Here is a 17,987-nt window from a genome sequence, read left to right on the forward strand (position 1 = left end):
CTGCCCTTCCAACGCCTTGTCCGGAGTGGTGGGGAGGGAGGGAGGGAGGGAGGAAAGAAACAACGCGCTCGCTCGCTCGCCTCTAATGGAACGCTCTCTTTTCAAAAAAAAAATAATCATCATCATCATTTTTTTTTCTTCTTCGTCCCGCCCCTCTCCTCTCTTATTGTCGCCGATCATGAACTCCCGGGGCCCAGGGGGAGCGGCGCGAGTCGGGCAGCTATGGGACCGGGAGGACTCCTCCCCTCCCTCCCTCGCTCCCTCCCTCCCCCACGCGCTGCTCCTGAGCTGCGGGTTTTGATTGACAAGAAGCCGCCGACTGGCGGGCGGGCGGGCGGGCGGGAGAGGGGCAGAGAGGGAGGGAGGGAGGGCCGCCTTCACATCGCGAGCGGCGGACAGACAGCATGAGAGGCGGCTGGTCGAGCGCGCGGTGAGTAAGGCAACGGGAGGGAGAGAGGGAGAGAGAGAGAGAGGGGGTGGGGGAGAGGGGGTGGGGGGGGGGAATGACCTTTTTTTTAAAAAAAAATAATAATAATAATTATTATTATTTTGCAGTATCCTCACCTCATCCCCGACCCCCATCCCAACCCCTGGGTTAACGCAGCCGTTATTTTTTTTTAAAAAAATATATATATTTTTTTTATTGATTTACGCTCCCGCACAACACCACACACGCACCCGGTGTTTGTTCCCGGTCGGAAAATAACACATCACACACACTCACACACACACACACACACCGACACGGGATCGAGCTCCGGCGATGTAATTGCACGGGCGGCATGTTTTCTTTCTCTTCTCTTCTCTTTCCTCTCTCTCTCTCTCTCCTCTCTCTTTCCCTCTCCCTCCTTCCCTTCCCTCTCCACAGCCATTGCTTTGTTGCCTTCCCTCCTCCTCCCCCACCCCCACCCCCTCCTCTCCTCTCCTCCTGGGTTGCATTTGCTTGTGATGGAGGTACTGCGAGTGAGTGAGTGAGTGAGTGTTAGTGGAGGTGCTCTCTCTCTCTCTCTGCTCTCTCTCTCTCTCTGGTGCTGATGCTGAGAGGCTGGAGATGTCTAAAATGTGTCTGTGTCTGTGTGTCTGTCTGTTTGTCTGTCTGTCTGTCTGCCTCTGTCTGTCTGCGATTTAAACCAAAATAACCTCGTCCAAATATTATTTTTATATTTGCTGCGATTGTTGATGAATGATGATGATGATGATGATGATGATAATAATAATAATCCTTGCATTTTGGTGACGGTCGGTGCCTGTCACGTCAAGGGGGAATGCCTCAAAGTGCTTTGCCGTGTGTTTTGTAAGCAAACGCGGCGAACCGGTTTGCGTCCCCCCCCCCCCCCGCCACCCTCCGCCACACGCAGCGATGAAGCGAACGGGGTTGGGTTGGGGGTGGGGGTGGGGTGGGATGTTTAATTGGCCAGGAGGCCGGGGAAAAACTCCCTTCACTTTTTGAGTAGTGCCGTGGGATCTTTAACGTCCGCCTGTGAATAAGCAGATGGTTTAACGTCTCGTCTGAAGGATGGCAACTCCCAACCATGCAGAGCTCCCCCAGCACGATGCTGGAGTGAGCTCAAAGTTCTGCCTTGGAGGTGAGAGTGCTACCACCGAGTCACACCTGAACGTACAGCGTATATATTATGTCATTTGCAATGCTTTGCTTTTGCATTGATTCTTTGAAAATAATACCCAAATACAGATGTCATTTGAGAGCATTTTTGGTGCGGGAGTGTAAGTAAACAGATCTGCAGTTGTTTTTGTTTTACTCCAATTGCTCCATTGATGTAAAAAATATCAGAAATTTCTATTTTTCTTTGCACGTTTAAGCAAAGTTTACAAATTCAACTTGGATCTAAGGTTGTAACTTGTATCACGGCTGCGAGTGTCAATATTTTCAACTTAAGTTCGCAACTCTAAATTGAAATATTTCTTAAATCTGCCAATATTTATATTACAAAGCTTTCCACGTGTGATAACAATAATCCTTAGCATTTGCTATAGTGCCTTATCACATCGTCAAAACATATCAAGGATGTTTCAAGCTTCTCGGGATTTTATTGTAAAATGAGGTGACTGTATTTTGTATGTAGGCTCATCAGCCAAATTGTGCACAGCAATGTCCCACAAATGTCCATGAAACAAATGACCAGTTGTATCTGAGCAGTGTTGGCCAGAACATCTGAAGAAACTCTTCTGTTTTTAAATTGTGCTGTGGAATCTTTTAATGTTTGCCTGAAATAAGCAGGTGGGACCTCAGTTTGATATCTAACCTCCGATAGTACAACACTCCCCCAGCATTGGACTGGAGTGAGCGAGCTCACAGTCACCACGTGGGACGTGAACCCACAATCTTTTAACTCTGAGGTGAGAGTGTTATTCACTAACTCAGGCTGGCGCACGTCTCTAAACTGAGTCATTCTTCCAACAACAAGAACAAAATTACATTTGGGAGGACGCCCCATACTATCCTTAAATTGTGTTTCTCTCTGTATACGCTATATGCTCTGGGTAACATAATGTCCAGTGTAAATTACACCGGATACAATTTTTGCTAAATTACAAAATATACTTTTGTCCAATTGCAAATTTAGCAATCGTATTCTGTTTTACATGTTAAAGAGCATTTCAAATTCAGACCAACTTTTTGGTCTCTTCCGCTTTACTGTTGCTAATCCCTGAGTACATTCTGCTTGAGCCCGTTATTGCCTAATTTCGGCTAATCCTCGTCTTGTGACATGAATCGGAGGCATTAGACGTTCCCAAGTGGAATAGGAAATATTACTTGTCGTTCTGACAGGGGTGAGTGTCTGTGACAGCAGCACGTTCTCAGGGACTTTGCCTGCAAATACACAGTCACTGCACTTTACAAGGAGACCTGCTAAGAGCTTTGAAACGTCTCAATTTGGTGATAAGGCGCAAGATGAAATGGAAGGATTATTATTATGTCTTATTTATTATTATTATTATTTATGAGCCCTACTGTGGATTAGATAAGAAATAAACATAAAACACCCTGTATTCAGTTTGTGATCAAACCAGAAGGTGAAATGATGAAAAACACCTTTCAATGTGGTTGTCCACGAAACACACACAGTCACTGCACTTTACAGTGTGTCCTGTGAAGCAATTTCTGATGTCCTCCCGATGTGAAAGGCACTGTATCAAATGTAAGTATAATTATTTTAGTGAGACTTAAAACTTCAGTGGTGAGATCTTAATAAAATATTAATCCTTGCATTTAGTACAGCACCTTTCACGTCAGGAGTGTGCCTGCAAAGAGCAGTGACTGTATTTACAGGCGAACCCGGCAGCTGATTTGCGCACAGCGATGTCCCACAAACATCCGCAAAGTTTATCTTGGGGGATTGTTGGCCATGATACCAGAAGAAACTCCCTTCTCTTTAACTATCAACTCCAGAGGAATCTGAAACTGTTCCATTTAAACAGCTTGTAAAATGAAATGCATTAATATTCAAAAAAAATCTGAATTTTTATAAGCTGCTTTTGAAGTTGTCTTTCTTGTGATCTGTTGAAAGCAGCAAAGACATTTCCTGTGAAATTAAGCTTTGTGGTACTGTGCAAGTGATTTGTGAGATAATGGTGGTGGGGTGTGGAGGAGGAGAGAACTGAAGGGATGAAGGGAAGGCACTGGCCTGTCCGTAGGTAGATTATTTAAAATCAATGCAAGGATGGACATTCCATACGGATAAATATTTTACATTTTAGCACGTGGAGCATTCTTTCAAATGATATGTGCTGCGATGTTCTGTGAATAAGGAGAGGGCCCAAATTTAAGATGATTGCAAAAGCAATTGAAGAGATTGGAGCTACAGTGACGGTTCAGTTACAGTGAGACTGTTATACTATGGGTTGAGATGTAACGACAATTTGCATTCATACAGCGGGCTTCACTTTGGGAGCTTGTCTTGAAGCGAGATTTAGAGCCAACTGAGGTTGCAAGGGAGATGAAGGGAGGGGAATGACGACCGAATGTGTGGTTAAAAAAGAGAGGTTTGGTGGGGAGGGTGATGATAAGGGACTCCAGAATAAAATCCCAGAAAGTGGGGGCAAATGTCATAATAATAATAATAATAATCCTTGCATTTGATATAGCGCTTTTCACATCTTCTAGACGTCCCAAAGCGCTTCACAGAACACACTGTAAAGTGAATTGACTGTATATTTGTGGGGGAACGGAGGATGTCTCAAAGCACTTCACTAAGCTAACTGGGAGCCCGAGCTGGGGTAGAGAACCGAGTGGCGGAGGGGGAAGAGAATATGGTGGGACAGACAAAACACACAGTCACGCCACTTTCCAATAAATACGACAGTTGGTGGGACATTGCTATGCTCAATTGGCTGCCACGTTTCGGCCACAAAGTATACAGTCAATTCACTTCACAGTATATTCTGTGAAGCGTCTTGTGGAGTCCTGTAGCTTAGTAGTTAGCACGCCCACTTTGCCAGCTAGCGGAACCGGGTTCAATTCCCGGGCGGGGCTAAACCTTGGGCAAGTTTCCTTACTCCACACACCTCTGTTTAAATAGCAGTAAGTAGGAACCCAGTTGTTAGTCGATTGCCAGATCGCTCTCTAGCGGCAAAATAATTTGGGATGTCCTCCTTAACTGAAGGGTGCTATACCAATGTAGGGATTATTAGATTTTATTTGAAGTGCTGTCTGTCGGATGAGACGTTAAACTGACGCCAAGTCTGCCTGTCAAGTGGACATGAGGCTAAGCTTTTCCCCGTGTCTTAGCCAACAATTCTCCAGATGAATCGGCCATTCACTTCACAGCTGTATGTGGGATCTCGCTGTGCCTAAATTTACTGTGTTTGCTGACAAAATACACAGTAGCTAAATCTGACAGCAATTCCCAGTGATGCACCTTAGGATGGTTTGACATTATAGACTCCAGATCAAATGGAAGGCTTATTATGTTACATAACACCCTGTTATAGATCAATAAGGTATTGACTGTAAATATTTACAGGTCCCATTCAAATGAACAAAGAAGACATTGGAATGCAATTTGAACAACATCTGAAAGATGTTGAATTATGAGTTCATAATTTATAATCAATATAATTCATAATCAATAGTTTTTTTGGGCAGAATCTCGGTGCTAATCAATTACACAACATCAAAGTTCAACATACTTTTTCCTCCTTGAGATCGTGTTAGACCGTGCTAGACTTCGGCAGCATTATTCTGTTTTGAATTTCACTGTCCAGCGCCGTGAAAGGCGCTATACAAATGTAATCTTGTTGTTATTTGTTAGACTTTCAGGTCTAGCAATAAAATAATTGACAATAACAATAATAATTCAAATGCACTTGATATAACAACTTTCATGTCAAGAGCAGATCTCAAAGTGCATTCCAGAATATATTGAAAAGTAGAGTGACTATATATTTTGTGGGCAAACGTGGCAACAAATATGTGCAAAACAGTGACCTACAAACAGCCATGAAGTAAATGACTTATTTTATTTAGGGGATTGTTGGCCAGGACACCGGGAGAAACTCCCTTCCCTTTTTGAATAGTGCCATGGGATCTTTAACGTCCACCTGAGCAGGCAGACAAAATCTTAATCTCTCATCTGATAGATGGTAACTCCACCAATGCAACGCCGCCCCCCCCGCCCCCAGCATTGCATTGGAGTGTCATCTTAGACAATATGAGTTGCAAGTCCTGAACCGAGTGCTACCAACTGAACCAAAGTAAAATTACCAAGTGGTCCCTTTCAAAGGAAAAAAACACAGATTTGTGTGATGTGTTAAGGGACATGTAGGAACGCATTATAGTTACCACATAATGCACGACTTGGAATCAATGTCCTTGAATGCCTGGGAGCTCATTAGATGCAATTTAACCCTTTTTGTTTTCGTTTACAAATTACACAGTCATATGAGATGTTTGTGTTTTCCCAGAAAATCAGTCACTCCAGTTTACCTTGTATATCCTGTGAAGCACTTTGAGAGATCCTTGCGACGTGAAACATCATATTAAACTTATCAATTATGGTTCTCTTGTTGTGCCTCATTACCATTGTTGATAATCATGATTTAAAAAATAAAATAAAAATGGTTTTAAATCTTTGCGTTTATTCTCTTTTAGCTTCTCAACACAAAATGTCTCACAGTATCCTAAAGAGTTTAAATCGAGTTGAACTCGGTGGATACAACTACTGGCCCCTCTTCTCCCACATTGGAATCCGCCTGTATAACTACGAAGAGATCCCAACGTTTTTAAAGGGGAATCCATACATTACTGATGGCTACAGAGCGTACTTACCATCAAGTTTGTGCATCAGAAGGTATGTTTGTGTGGATTAATGTTCAGTGAATCTCCCAATAACTCACCCAAGGGAAAAAGCTCAAATGACTACTTATCAGAGTTGACTAGTTATTTTAAAGTACAATATCTTGGAAAAGAATATCTTGCAGGAAAGAAGTTTTTAAATTTCTTTTAAGTATTTTTTAATTCAAAATGCTCGCATAAGTCTAAAATATTTTCAGTAGCTCATATATGAATGCATGAAACTAAATGGTATGCTTTAACTGCATTGTTGCACAAACTGCAAGCAAGCTGATAAAACACTCATGATCTCATTGAATGGTGGAACAGTCTTGAGAAGCTGAATGGTCCTCTCCCATTCCTATGGTCCTGTGTAATGACTTTCCCACCCCCACAAAAAAAAATGGGTTGCTCAATCCACGACTGTTTGTGGGACACTGCTGCACGCAATTGGCTGCCGCTCTCACCCAAAAAATGCGGTCAATATATTCTGTGAAGTGCTTTGAGACTTCTCAACGATGTGATAAGGCGCTGTATCAAATGCAAGGATTGTTGTTATTACGCAGTTCCAGTGCGCCATTTAACAATGCATTGTGCTGTGCATCCACTTACATTGTGTTCTCTGTTACAAATAGCCTTTTTGTTTTGTCCAACGAGAGTGTGAATATATGGAGCCACTTGCTGGGGTTTTTCCTGTTCTTCCTCATTGGGCTGCATGACACCTGCTTCCTATTGCCATCGTCCAACAGCACCAGGGATGACTATATCATTTTCATCATCTTTGGGTTTTGCTTCCAGGTAAGCCGAGAGCAAATACAGGGACATAGAATAAATGGAGCGTTACAGCATGGAAATAGACCTTTCACCTCAACTCGTTCATGTCACATGAACTTCCTAAGCTCCGCTCTCATTACACCTTAGGTTTGCATATTTTTGCCTACAAAATACACAGTCACGGACACTTTACTGGATATATTATGCAACGCTTTGAGACATCCTCCCGACGTGAAAGGCATTAGTTCAAACGTAAAGATTATTGCAGTGGGAAAGGAAGAGGAATGGTAAAGAGGAAAAATATAAATGTCTATAAAGAGAATGGGACTAAACGGAGAGCTCTTTCAAAGAGCCAGCACATCCATGACAGACCGCATTCTGTGCTGTCGATTTGTATGTTTCTAAGGGGCTCGGAGATGAGAAGACTTCACATTGACTCCACCAGACACTGTGTGCGCAGTCTTTGCAGCAGTGACGCTAGCTTTCAAAACTACTATTTGTATTTTACTGTGGCAGTCACTGTCCTAATGTGACATTCGCGGAATTATTTGCTGGAATTAACTGCTGAATGGCTAAGCCATTTGTGGTCAAACCAGCCAGCTGTTGGAACAAAAGTTCATCCTGTGGCTTCTCTGTAATCGATTTTGTCCTTTTTTTCTTGGAAATTGTCCTTTGCGGAACTTGATGGCTATAACCAGGTGTGAAGTCCATCGGCCAAGGCCCCTCGATTATCCACCACCGTAGGCAAAGGAAATAATCCACAGGCCACTGTTCAAAGTGGCCGTTTCTTAATTTCTTATGCCTTGCCTTCCTCATGTTTGTCCCATTGGGTTGGTTATCCATAAGAGATGTAATAGTTTTGAAGAGGTGACGGCTAAATTTAGACAGGTATTTTTTTTAGCACCTCGATTGTCTACCAATTTATTATTTGTCATCAGAGGGTGAACTTTCAGCCAATGTGGTCCCACTCTCTGGAACTCAATCCTAGAGTCCCTCCAAATCACTGTCTCCCTCACCTCGTTCAAGGACCTTCTCAAGATCTACTTCTTTGACTGGGTTGTCCTCCCGTTGTGAAAGGTGCTGTGTAAATATAAATTTGTATTGCGATGTGGGGAGTCACCTCTATTCATAGTAATCATAGAATCAGAATCATACAGCACAGAAGGAGGCCATTTGACCCGTCGTGTCTGAAAAGAGCTACCAACTAGTCCCACTCCCCTGCTCTTCCCCCGTAGCCCTGCAATTTGGTTCCTTTTTATAGAATCACAGAATCTTACAGCGCAGAAGGAGCACAGCTAATGATTTAGACAATTTTATATATTTTGAAATTTGACAAGCCTGTGTTAATGATTATCTCGCGGCCTTTCACTGGATACTGTGTGTGTGCACTGTAGCTATTTTCACCAGTTTGGTTTTGTCCACAGTTCTGCATGCTGTGCTCAGCGGGCTACCATCTTTTCTGTTGCCACCACTCTGAGAAAACCAGCCAGCAGTGGCTCGCTCTCGACTATGCTGGCGTCTCGGTGGGAATGCTGGGCTGCTACGTTCCAGGAGTCTTTTATGCTTTTTACTGTGCTGAGGTGAGCAGCGTTTTCTTGTCATTGTTATTTTTAAAGTTTTAACTAGAAAGTTTTAACTAGAAAGATTTAACTATTTACAACTCTGACGATGAGTTAATTGGTGGCCAACGTGTGTGGCGTAAATTAAAAACAATTTGCTGACAGTCGCCACATTTTACTGTAAATCCTTTGAAGCGCCTTGAGACGTCTTCACCAACTTGTAAGGCGCTATGTCAAATGCAAGGATTATTGTTATAAATTTCAGTAGTGGAGGGGCGAAAAATTGTATTTACTGCTGTTCTTCTATAGTAAGCAAATGGGAAATCCGAACATAAATAATTCAGCACTTAGCTTTTCTGGAACAGAAGTATCCCATTGAAGCGCTTAATGTCCTATTGAACCGAGTCCCCAGTGTCTCCTGCATACATTGTGCAGTGTTATTTTGTTGTGTGTTTTGTTTCCTTGACAGCAGTATTGGAGACAAGTGTACCTTGTAACCGTGTTGGCCATGATTTTTGTGATGTTCCTCACACAAATCCATCCGCAGTACGCCTCCCAACATTGTCACAAGCTACGCATCCTGCTCTTCTGTTTCATTGCCGCTTATGGATTGATCCCTACTGTTCACTGGATATTCCAGAACGGAGGCATTGGGGAGCCAGTTGTTAAGGTAGGATGATTTTTAGGCACTTCACATTTCCGTGATTCTTTTGCTGAAATCTGATATAGGTGTGTACTCCCGTAAAGGCAGTAGGACAAGAGGACACAGGTTTAGAGCTACAAAGGACAATTTCAGGACTGACACCAGGAAGGTTTTCTTTACCCAGGTAAACGACTGGAACAGGTTGTCAGGAAGGGTGGTTGATGCCAGGACCCTGGACCCATTTATAAAACAACTTGATACTGTAGTGTGAAGGTGGTTGGGTGAATATGCTGGAAGGAAGAGATCAAATGGGATGAAGGTCCTTTTTCATTCCTAACAATCTTGTGATCTCTGTTATTCCTGATTATGTATTGGGATTTCCCTGATTAATGTGTGATACAGCGCCTTGGGATGTCTCCTGACATGAAAGGCGCTATACAAATGTAATTTTGTTGTTGTTGACGCAGAGTTCTGGAGACCCAGATGATCTAGATTTGGTCCATGGTCTATATTGGGTGAATGAAGTGCAAAAAAGAGTTCTGCAGGTGGCATCAGCCCCACCGAGTAGGTGGCAGGGAGACACTGGAGATGAATATGGTCCTGTCCTTTCCCAGTCCTCCCACGCATGCGTTTTTCAACAGGGGTCACTAAACAAGTGTCAGTTAAGTGTCTGCCAAGCTGAATTGGTTGCTCTCTGGCCCAGAAAGCTGAGGTGCAAGCCCCACGTTGTAGCTTCCAGTCTACACTGTGTTTCTAGTGCAGTGCTGGAAGAGCGTTGCATTGTTGGAGGTGCTGTGGTTTGCCCGAGACGTTACGTTAAACCGATGCCCTGTCTGCCTGTTCAGGTGGACGTCAAAGATAGGTGGCTCTTTTCAAAAACAAAAGGCAGTAAATGGCTGTAAATCTCCCAGTGTCCTGGCCACTAATCCACCAAATAAAATTCACTACTTCGCTGTTTGTGGAACATTGCTGTGAGCAATTGACTGTGCATTTGCCTACAAATAAGCTCTCATTTTACAGTGAATTCCTGTGAAGCCCTTGGAGACTTTTCCAGCACTTTATCTAACGCAAGCGTCAAGTATTATCATTAAATTAGAGAATCCCGACCTCTCTTTGTCTTCTCACTGAGTGGAATGAAACCATTATCAGTTCTGCAAGTTAATTACTGGCACTCTGCCAGAAAATAGCAGGCCAGACAAATTGGAACTGCTGATGATTTTACAAACGTTGCAAAATATTTCATTTTTAAAATAAATGAATACTTTTTTTAATTTAATTTGAACGGAACGTTTTGATTTTGAACTTGTGTTAAAGAGGTGTAAAAATATCCTCAATTGGACAAATAGGATGTTTTTTTTTCAGCCAAAGATCATAGTCGGAACTTTCTTAATATAAGTAGGAGGATGTCCCAACGCCTTGGGATGTCCTCCCGACGTGAAAGGCGCTATACAAATGTAATTTTGTATTGTATTACTCACCTGTAGAAGATTTGTTACGCCATTTACTAGATCTGACACAGTCAGACTCCATTATACTGCGGTAGTTTCGATCCAGAAAATCACACTGCGTTGTAACAGGCTGTGCATAGGTCCCCACGGAGGAGAGCACTGACATCACTGATTGCCTTCTGCGTCTGACATTATACTCCAGAAGCTTGAAGTGTATGAGATTTTCAGTAAACTGCATGTCCATCATGTACCTGCGCTAGATACAGACCGTGTATATACATATTACAAAACAACAACAAATTATGTTAGTATAGTGCCTTTCACATCAAGAGGACATCCCAAAGCGCTGAAATGATGGGATCTAACTGTATTTTTGGGGGTCAGCCTGGTGTTTGACACATGCGGAAACCCATCACCAATTATCAGGAGTCTCTAAACCAGACTGAATCCCACGTATGTGTGGTTTCCATTTGCCTAGTACTTAGAATGATTGGTCTTCCTGGGGAAACACAGCTACAAAACCAATAGCATTTGTATAGTGCCCTTTGTGCAGAACAGCAACTCGAAGAGTTGATCCACACTTAATCCGGGACACAGTTTCAGCCCGGATTGGCACAAGCAATATTTTTTTCATTTTGTTACACATAGACAAAAGCTGGAATGAGATTTTGATTGAGGTTTCCCAGTTAACTTCTCTGCGTTCCCATTGTGTGAAGTGCGACCTTGCTCTTTGCAATTCTTCAGGGCAGCATCTCACTTTGACTTTGACTTTTTGTTTTCGAAAGAAGTCAACTGGAACAATGTTATTTTAATAAAAGCAAGGTTTTGATAAGGCACAACATTTACATTCTGCGCACGTGACAGGAAACAGAGTGGAAGGAAGAATTGTGTGCATGTTGAGGGTTACCTTTTATTGCACATGGTTTACGGTCAAGGTCAATTGACCTTGAAATAAAACACTATGCACTGCTAGTGTGTGTGTGTGTGTGCGAGCCTGTTTCAGTTAGTTAACACAATTGGAACATAACGCACTGAAGTCCGGCTAACAATATGGGAACAAAAATTCTGTTGGAGGAATAGCACACAAAACCCTAGCAACGTTTAATAAAAGCGAAATGGATTTTGTGCTTTTGTGTTTCTCGATCCTCTCTCCCTGTTATATTAAACTGAACAGTTGATACTTTATCACAGAAAGACACAATATAGGTTGTTGGCAGAGCTCAAAGCATTCATTCAGTTAATGGCCTGGCTGAGTCAGAAAAGCCATCATGCGGAGAAAGCTTAACAAATCACCCTGTGATAGACTGCAAGCCACCTGCAGTCGGACTTTGGCATATCAGCTTTAGCATTTGGACCATGTGGCTAAATCCATCACATGTAGCGGAAAATATTCCCCCTCAAATCTTTCCATAAGAGGAAGGGGAGACAGCAAGATGGTCTCCTGGAGCAGATGTAAGGGATCTGCAACTGCCAACTCGACTCAAGGCGCAGAAAACCCTGGATACGTGTCCTCAGTCAAGGGATGAGTCTGGAGTGCGCTCTGCACAGCACACGTTCCTTTTAAACTCCCTGTTAGATCTACGACTGTACTGACTATCTTATATTTATGTCTGTCTGTGTGTGGTGCAAAATGGCTCCTGTGTTTGCCGACAAATACACCTGACAGCAACAAACCGTGAAGCGCCCTGAGACGTTTGGTATTGTTGACGTAAGAAACACGAGGAGGAGGAGGAGGATGATGGTGATGATTACCACCTGCAGTCTGGGTGGTGATCCGGCTTTCTTGTTCGGATAGTTGATAGTTTCTTTATTTCAATTCCAAGCCTCTTGTGTAAAATCGCAACAATGTTCCAGTCCTAGAATATCAACAGTGGGACAACCGTGGGAATCGTGTGGAAAAGGAAGAGGCGTCCCTGCTGATCTTCACCTCGTCCTTGTTAATACAGTTGGCAGAGTGTTGAACCAATGACCCATGTCTGCCTGTACGCCGTGCAGGGCTGTGGGAATGTGATTTGAATGAATTAGAGATAGTGCTGTGCAGAGTAAGTCAGGACACTGTGTGTGCAAATTGGCTGCTGCATTCCAGACGAACATTGGCTTGTGAGTGCGCAAAATGGTTAGCGTTTACAAAACTTCTTTTCACTTCAACACTTCTTAACTCTGTCAAGCCCAGGTTTGACTAATACTTCTCACAGAGCAAAGTCTGACCCTCCAATGCAGTCCTGGGTGTGTTTAGGAGGTATTGTAGGAGGTGCCGTCTTCCGGATGAAATGTTAAATCAAGGTCACGCTGCCTGTTGGTGTTAAAGATCCCATGGCACTATTCAAATAGAAAAGGGAATTTCTCCCGCTGAACTGGTCAACAATTCCCCAATTAAAACTGCTCATTAACTCCCATTTTGGGCGGGACATTGCTGTGTGCAAATTGGCTGCTGCATTCGCCCACAAAATATAGTCACCCCACTGTATAGTCTATCCTGTGAAGTGCTTTGAGATGTCTTGATAATGTGATAAGGGGCTATATCAAATGTAAGAATTTTTATTATTAAAGTAGGACTTAACTCCCAAATCTTGTGATCGAGAAGCAACTCTTGATCAATTGGTAGGTAGCGCTCTCGTCTCTGAGCTAGTAAGTTGCGGGTTCAAGCCCCATGAGCTCATAGTCGAGGCTGATTTCCCCAGTGCAGTGCAAGTGGAGTTCTGCATCCTCATTCTTTGGATGAAATGTTAAACCAAAGTCCAGTCTGCCTGTTCAGGTGGATATTAGAATATTCTGGCACTGTTCAAACAGAGAAGGGAGCTCCGCTCAGTGTGCTGGCCAGCAATTCTGTCAAATACAGTGACACGTGAATCTGCTGTGTTATAAACACTGCACGTCTGAAATTCATTCTTAATATAGAAGCTCTTATAAAAACAAACGTCTGAACTAAGACTGAATTTAAGAAGTTTCCACAATTCTGCACAACCTTAAAATTTAATAGAAAATGGTCTCATAGGCTTAAGCCAGGTGGAATTCCCAACCTCACACCACAGTGGAGCAGCTTTGCTTCCAGATGGCAGCCTGTGGGTGTTTCTTGTTATGACGTCCAGTGTTGCCAACGGGAAGCCACAAGTCTCTGTTACAGTACTAATACTCTAGCACCTGTAAGAGCTTCATAACCAGTAAGTTAATGGGGCGTACTGTTAAAGTTGACCTTTGAAAAGCCAATATTTTCAATTTTGTTGAACTCTATCCATAGAGGGGAGTTTCTTCCAGTGTCCAGGTCAACAATTCCTCCTCCCCCAAATAAAACTGGTCATTCACTTCATGGCTGTGGGACATTGCTGTCCAGATTCGCTGCCGCATTTGCCTACAAAATACACATTAATTTCGCCTTCCAGTAAATCCTGTGAAGCGCTTTGAGACATCCTCCTGATGTGAAAAGCGCTGTACCAAATGTAAGGGTTATTATTATCGTTCTGTGCTTTTTCACCAAACGTTCTGAAACATTCTTTTTCTTTGCTCCTAGGTATTTGCTCCTAGAGTAGGTGTTATGTATCTACTAGCAAGTTTGGCATTTTTGTTTTATTACAGCAAAGTACCTGAAAGATACTTTCCTGGTAAGTCTCCACCACTTGTTACAATTCCTTGAGTTAGTGAGGCGTTGTATATGCAATGCAAATGGCCTTTTTTTTTAAGCAACACAAAGCAGTTTTTCAGTGACGGCTCACAGATCAAAATGTAGCTGAACTGCATTCAACCGTTGCTTTAAAAAAAGCAGTCAAAGTAGTGAAGTTTATGACAAGTAACTTTCCATTATAGGCCCTTGTTAACCTTGCTATTGCGCATAATCTCTTAACTTTAGACTGGGGGGGGAGGAGTGGAGAGGAAAGTGCAAGATTGTGTTTAAAATTGAACACGTGAAGATGGCCAACGATTCCAGGGCTCCTTTGTATTCTAAAATTAACTCTTGTTTTCCAGGTGGATACTTGAATTACTTTGGCTGCAGCCACCAGTGGTGGCATTTCCTGGTCGTTTTAATGTTCTACTGGTGGCACCAGACTGCAGTTCATATCATGCATTATAGACACGAGCAACCATGCCTAAAAATAACTAAGTAAGTAAATTACACATTTTCCAGCATTTCTACAAGAAGGATTGTTTGACAGTTAAGAACGAGGTGCTGTTATTAAAGACGAGGAAGCCAAGAGGTAGAATGATTTGCGGAGAAAGGGAAAAAAGTCAGTTTATAACAGTAATTCTTCAGTTCAACAACTCTTCTTGTGAATGTATGACTGCCTTCTAATTTACCTAAGATTGAATGTGTCTTGATCACGTTACTGCAAAGATTGGAGGTTGTACCTTAGTACCGACCAGTACTGTAATATCTGCTCAGCTGATGCCTCAGACTTAAAGTTGCATGAAGAAACCTTCCTGATGAGCCAAATTGTTGGCTGCCTACTTTTCTAACACTTGGACTGTGCCAGTAACTAATAAAGCATCACAAACTTGAGGTGCATTATTTTCAGGCAGCTGCAATAAATGCCTTTTAATAGAGAAGTAAGAGCATGTATTTGTAAATGTCTCAAATGTATTTATTGAACTGTCTTTCTTCATAAATAATAATTGCCTGCCTTTGTCATAGTCCTAATTTTGTAGAAATGGTTTAATATGTACTGTACCGTATGAGCTGTAAATCTAATATGACTATAGAACAGTAAAACAGTTCTGCATGCACAGTAAAAAAATATTTTAACTGTTTACAAGGCCCAGTCAGTATCCTGCCGACCACCTTCTTTCTCCCCACCCCCAAGTTGTTGTGATTTTCCTTCTATAATATGGTGATGATGGGTTCAATGACCACTAAATGCTTTTGCTTAATTTGTGAAGTAACCAATGAATTGATTAGAAAAGTTGCACTACAGATTTACAATAACCACTTCCGCTGTCCATAATTTTGACCATGGTATTGTAAAGTGACTTGATACATTTTCGTTTAAAACTTGAATGTCTAGATGCAGATTTCAGGGAGGGGAGGAGAAGGTGATTCTTTTCTAAAACTGGAAGAAGTTGATGTTAATTGTTGGACATTTCTTTTCTCTCTGATGCTGTTTGCACAGGCTTTGCAAACATTTGCGTTGCCTTGGACCATTTTGCTGGTAAGTGTAAGCAACAAAAGCTGTAGGATATGCAAAACTTTCAAATAGTCTTATGTTGCCTTTAACATAAAGTGTAAAATGAACCAGGAGCTTCCAATGTTGTGATTCCATTATTGCAAACTCCTTGTCTAAGTTTCACCTTAATGCAAGTTTTGCCACCTTTTGAACATGAGGAAGCAGCTGATAAGACTTTTTAATGGGAGCGGCTGCCATAAAATAGGGATCACTTATAAACATGGTTTGACAGTTTTAAGGTAAACCACCTTCTGGCATTCACTTAATGTGGGCAAATGCAGTACGATGAGAGATGGAAAAGGAGAATAGATATTGCGGTTGTAAACTAAAGAAACACAGGACGGGATTGGAGAGGACGTTACTATCGGTAAATCACTGCAACAATCAGAAAGAACAGAGCGTGGTAACACTAAGGACAGCAAACAAGATCTTGAGATGTAAAGCTGAAGGCAAATGAGTTATCACTGAACTTGTACACTTACTAGACTGGCTGCAACAGGGAGCACTCTACTCTGAGCACTCTATTTCCTGTAGGGACTTTTTTTGCGCTTAAAGGGCAACTAAATTGGAATTCGGTATTAGAATTATGAGACTGTACAGAAACCGGGAATGTTCATACTGAAGAAGAGACAGGTTAGGAAGATCTTATTAAAGTACTCAAGAAGAATCCTAATATACTTAGCAGAGTCATAAACATCACAACATGGAGGAACAGACAGTTCAGATTTTATTACTTTGCACAGCGAGCATGTGGAATGGACCAGCCATTGGTTAGCTATTCAAGAAGGGATTGGATAGTTATTTGGCAAAGAAAGCAGCTGAGATGGTAGTGCAGGATATGTTTAAAGCTTGAGACATGCCAAATAAGCATCAATAGACACTTCTGGTCCTGTACATCTTATAGTTCCACACACTCTTGCAATATGTTATAGTTCCATTTATTGCAAGAGTTTGTGCAACAGATTGAAGCCCTAAAGAATGCAATTTTTCAAATTTATCAGCTTTCTTAACCTGGAATGATATTTGCATAAATGTAAACCATTTTTTATAGTCTAACCATTTACCAGTGTATATGTTAGCTTAAGTAACGTCTTAAAACAAAGAGTAAACCGAGTCCACCCCACAAAAATTAACCCCATTTACCAAAGATGGTTTGATCTTTCTCAGCTATATATATTAATATGTTGAGTTATACCATATTTAATGATTGTCCAGACAAATGAACATTTAAAAAAAGCCATCATTTCATGGTTGCTATACTGCACAATTTAAATAATAACAGTATTGAGAAGACCAAACAATGCACAAATTAAAGCTTGGTCTAATTTCTAGTATTTAAAACAGATTAAGGAACTCATTCCAAGTGCTCCTCAAATGAGACGGTGGGATCATGCTGTTTCAATTGTGTTGTAAGATTAATTCAATCCAGAGATTTATTGGTTACCATAAAAATACTTGATCTATTTTGCTTGATCTATTGGAGCATACGGTTAACATTTCAACAGCAGTGCCCCTCTTAGATGGCTTTCAGGCCATAAGCAGGTTGCACATGTCCCTTCTAGATAACGCACCTCCCTTCAGGGCTTTCCTCCTTAAATAAAATTTGTGTGCAGTGCTGAAATTCACTTTTCTCTCTCCTACCCACCGGCCTCTCTTGCAGCTTCTTTCAAAGAAGGATCTTTGAAATTCCGGACATTTTCTACTCCAAGACTGAAATTTGAAAATTGATAAAGGCTTTTAATTCTGATTCATTATTTTTCATTTAGTTGAGTGTGTTGCTGCAATGTTCCAAGTGCCAAATGTTTCAGACTTTGTTTTTGGTTCACTGTACAACACAGTAATTGCCCATTCCTTTCTACTGTGTTGAAGGGATAAAAGCAGTCGGTATTTTTGTTTCCAACGGTTGAACATTTGGTAGACGAAGTACTGAATTAAGCGACTGCTTATTACGCAAAGCAACTTAAATAGTATCTGGGGTTTTATTTACTCTTTAATGCAATTCTTTTTATCAGGTCTTTTGATATGCATCAAGTACGTTTTGAAAATGTTTACAAAACTGAATGTTGCATCTAAAGTAATAAAGATTTTTCATGCAGTTTGTTTCTTTGTACCTTATAC

General features: G+C 41.8%; 1 protein-coding gene across 4 annotated transcripts in view; it reads left to right on the top strand.

Moving 5' to 3' along the window:
* Window positions 1-350: 350 nt before the first annotated feature.
* LOC103185865 (progestin and adipoQ receptor family member 3) overlaps window positions 351-17,987 on the top strand; it is a 50,173-nt gene continuing 32,536 nt past the window's right edge. The window contains exons 1-8 of one of the 4 annotated variants that reach the window (XR_006085231.1): window positions 351-430; window positions 6,113-6,311; window positions 6,928-7,090; window positions 8,491-8,646; window positions 9,095-9,295; window positions 14,225-14,315; window positions 14,677-14,812; window positions 15,711-15,854. Coding sequence is in view for 3 of the 4 variants with exons in the window: in XM_042336704.1 (XP_042192638.1) it covers window positions 6,127-6,311; window positions 6,928-7,090; window positions 8,491-8,646; window positions 9,095-9,295; window positions 14,225-14,315; window positions 14,677-14,812; window positions 15,711-15,753 (975 nt within the window). In the remaining variant the exon portion in view is untranslated. Of the gene's footprint in view, window positions 431-6,112; window positions 6,312-6,927; window positions 7,091-8,490; window positions 8,647-9,094; window positions 9,296-14,224; window positions 14,316-14,676; window positions 14,813-15,710; window positions 17,979-17,987 lie in introns of those variants that run through there. The other 3 variants (XM_042336704.1, XM_042336702.1, XM_042336703.1) reach the window with 3 other exon arrangements.

The sequence above is a fragment of the Callorhinchus milii genome, unplaced genomic scaffold (genome assembly GCF_018977255.1).
Source record: "Callorhinchus milii isolate IMCB2004 unplaced genomic scaffold, IMCB_Cmil_1.0 Scaffold7, whole genome shotgun sequence".
Taxonomy (NCBI): domain Eukaryota; kingdom Metazoa; phylum Chordata; class Chondrichthyes; order Chimaeriformes; family Callorhinchidae; genus Callorhinchus; species Callorhinchus milii.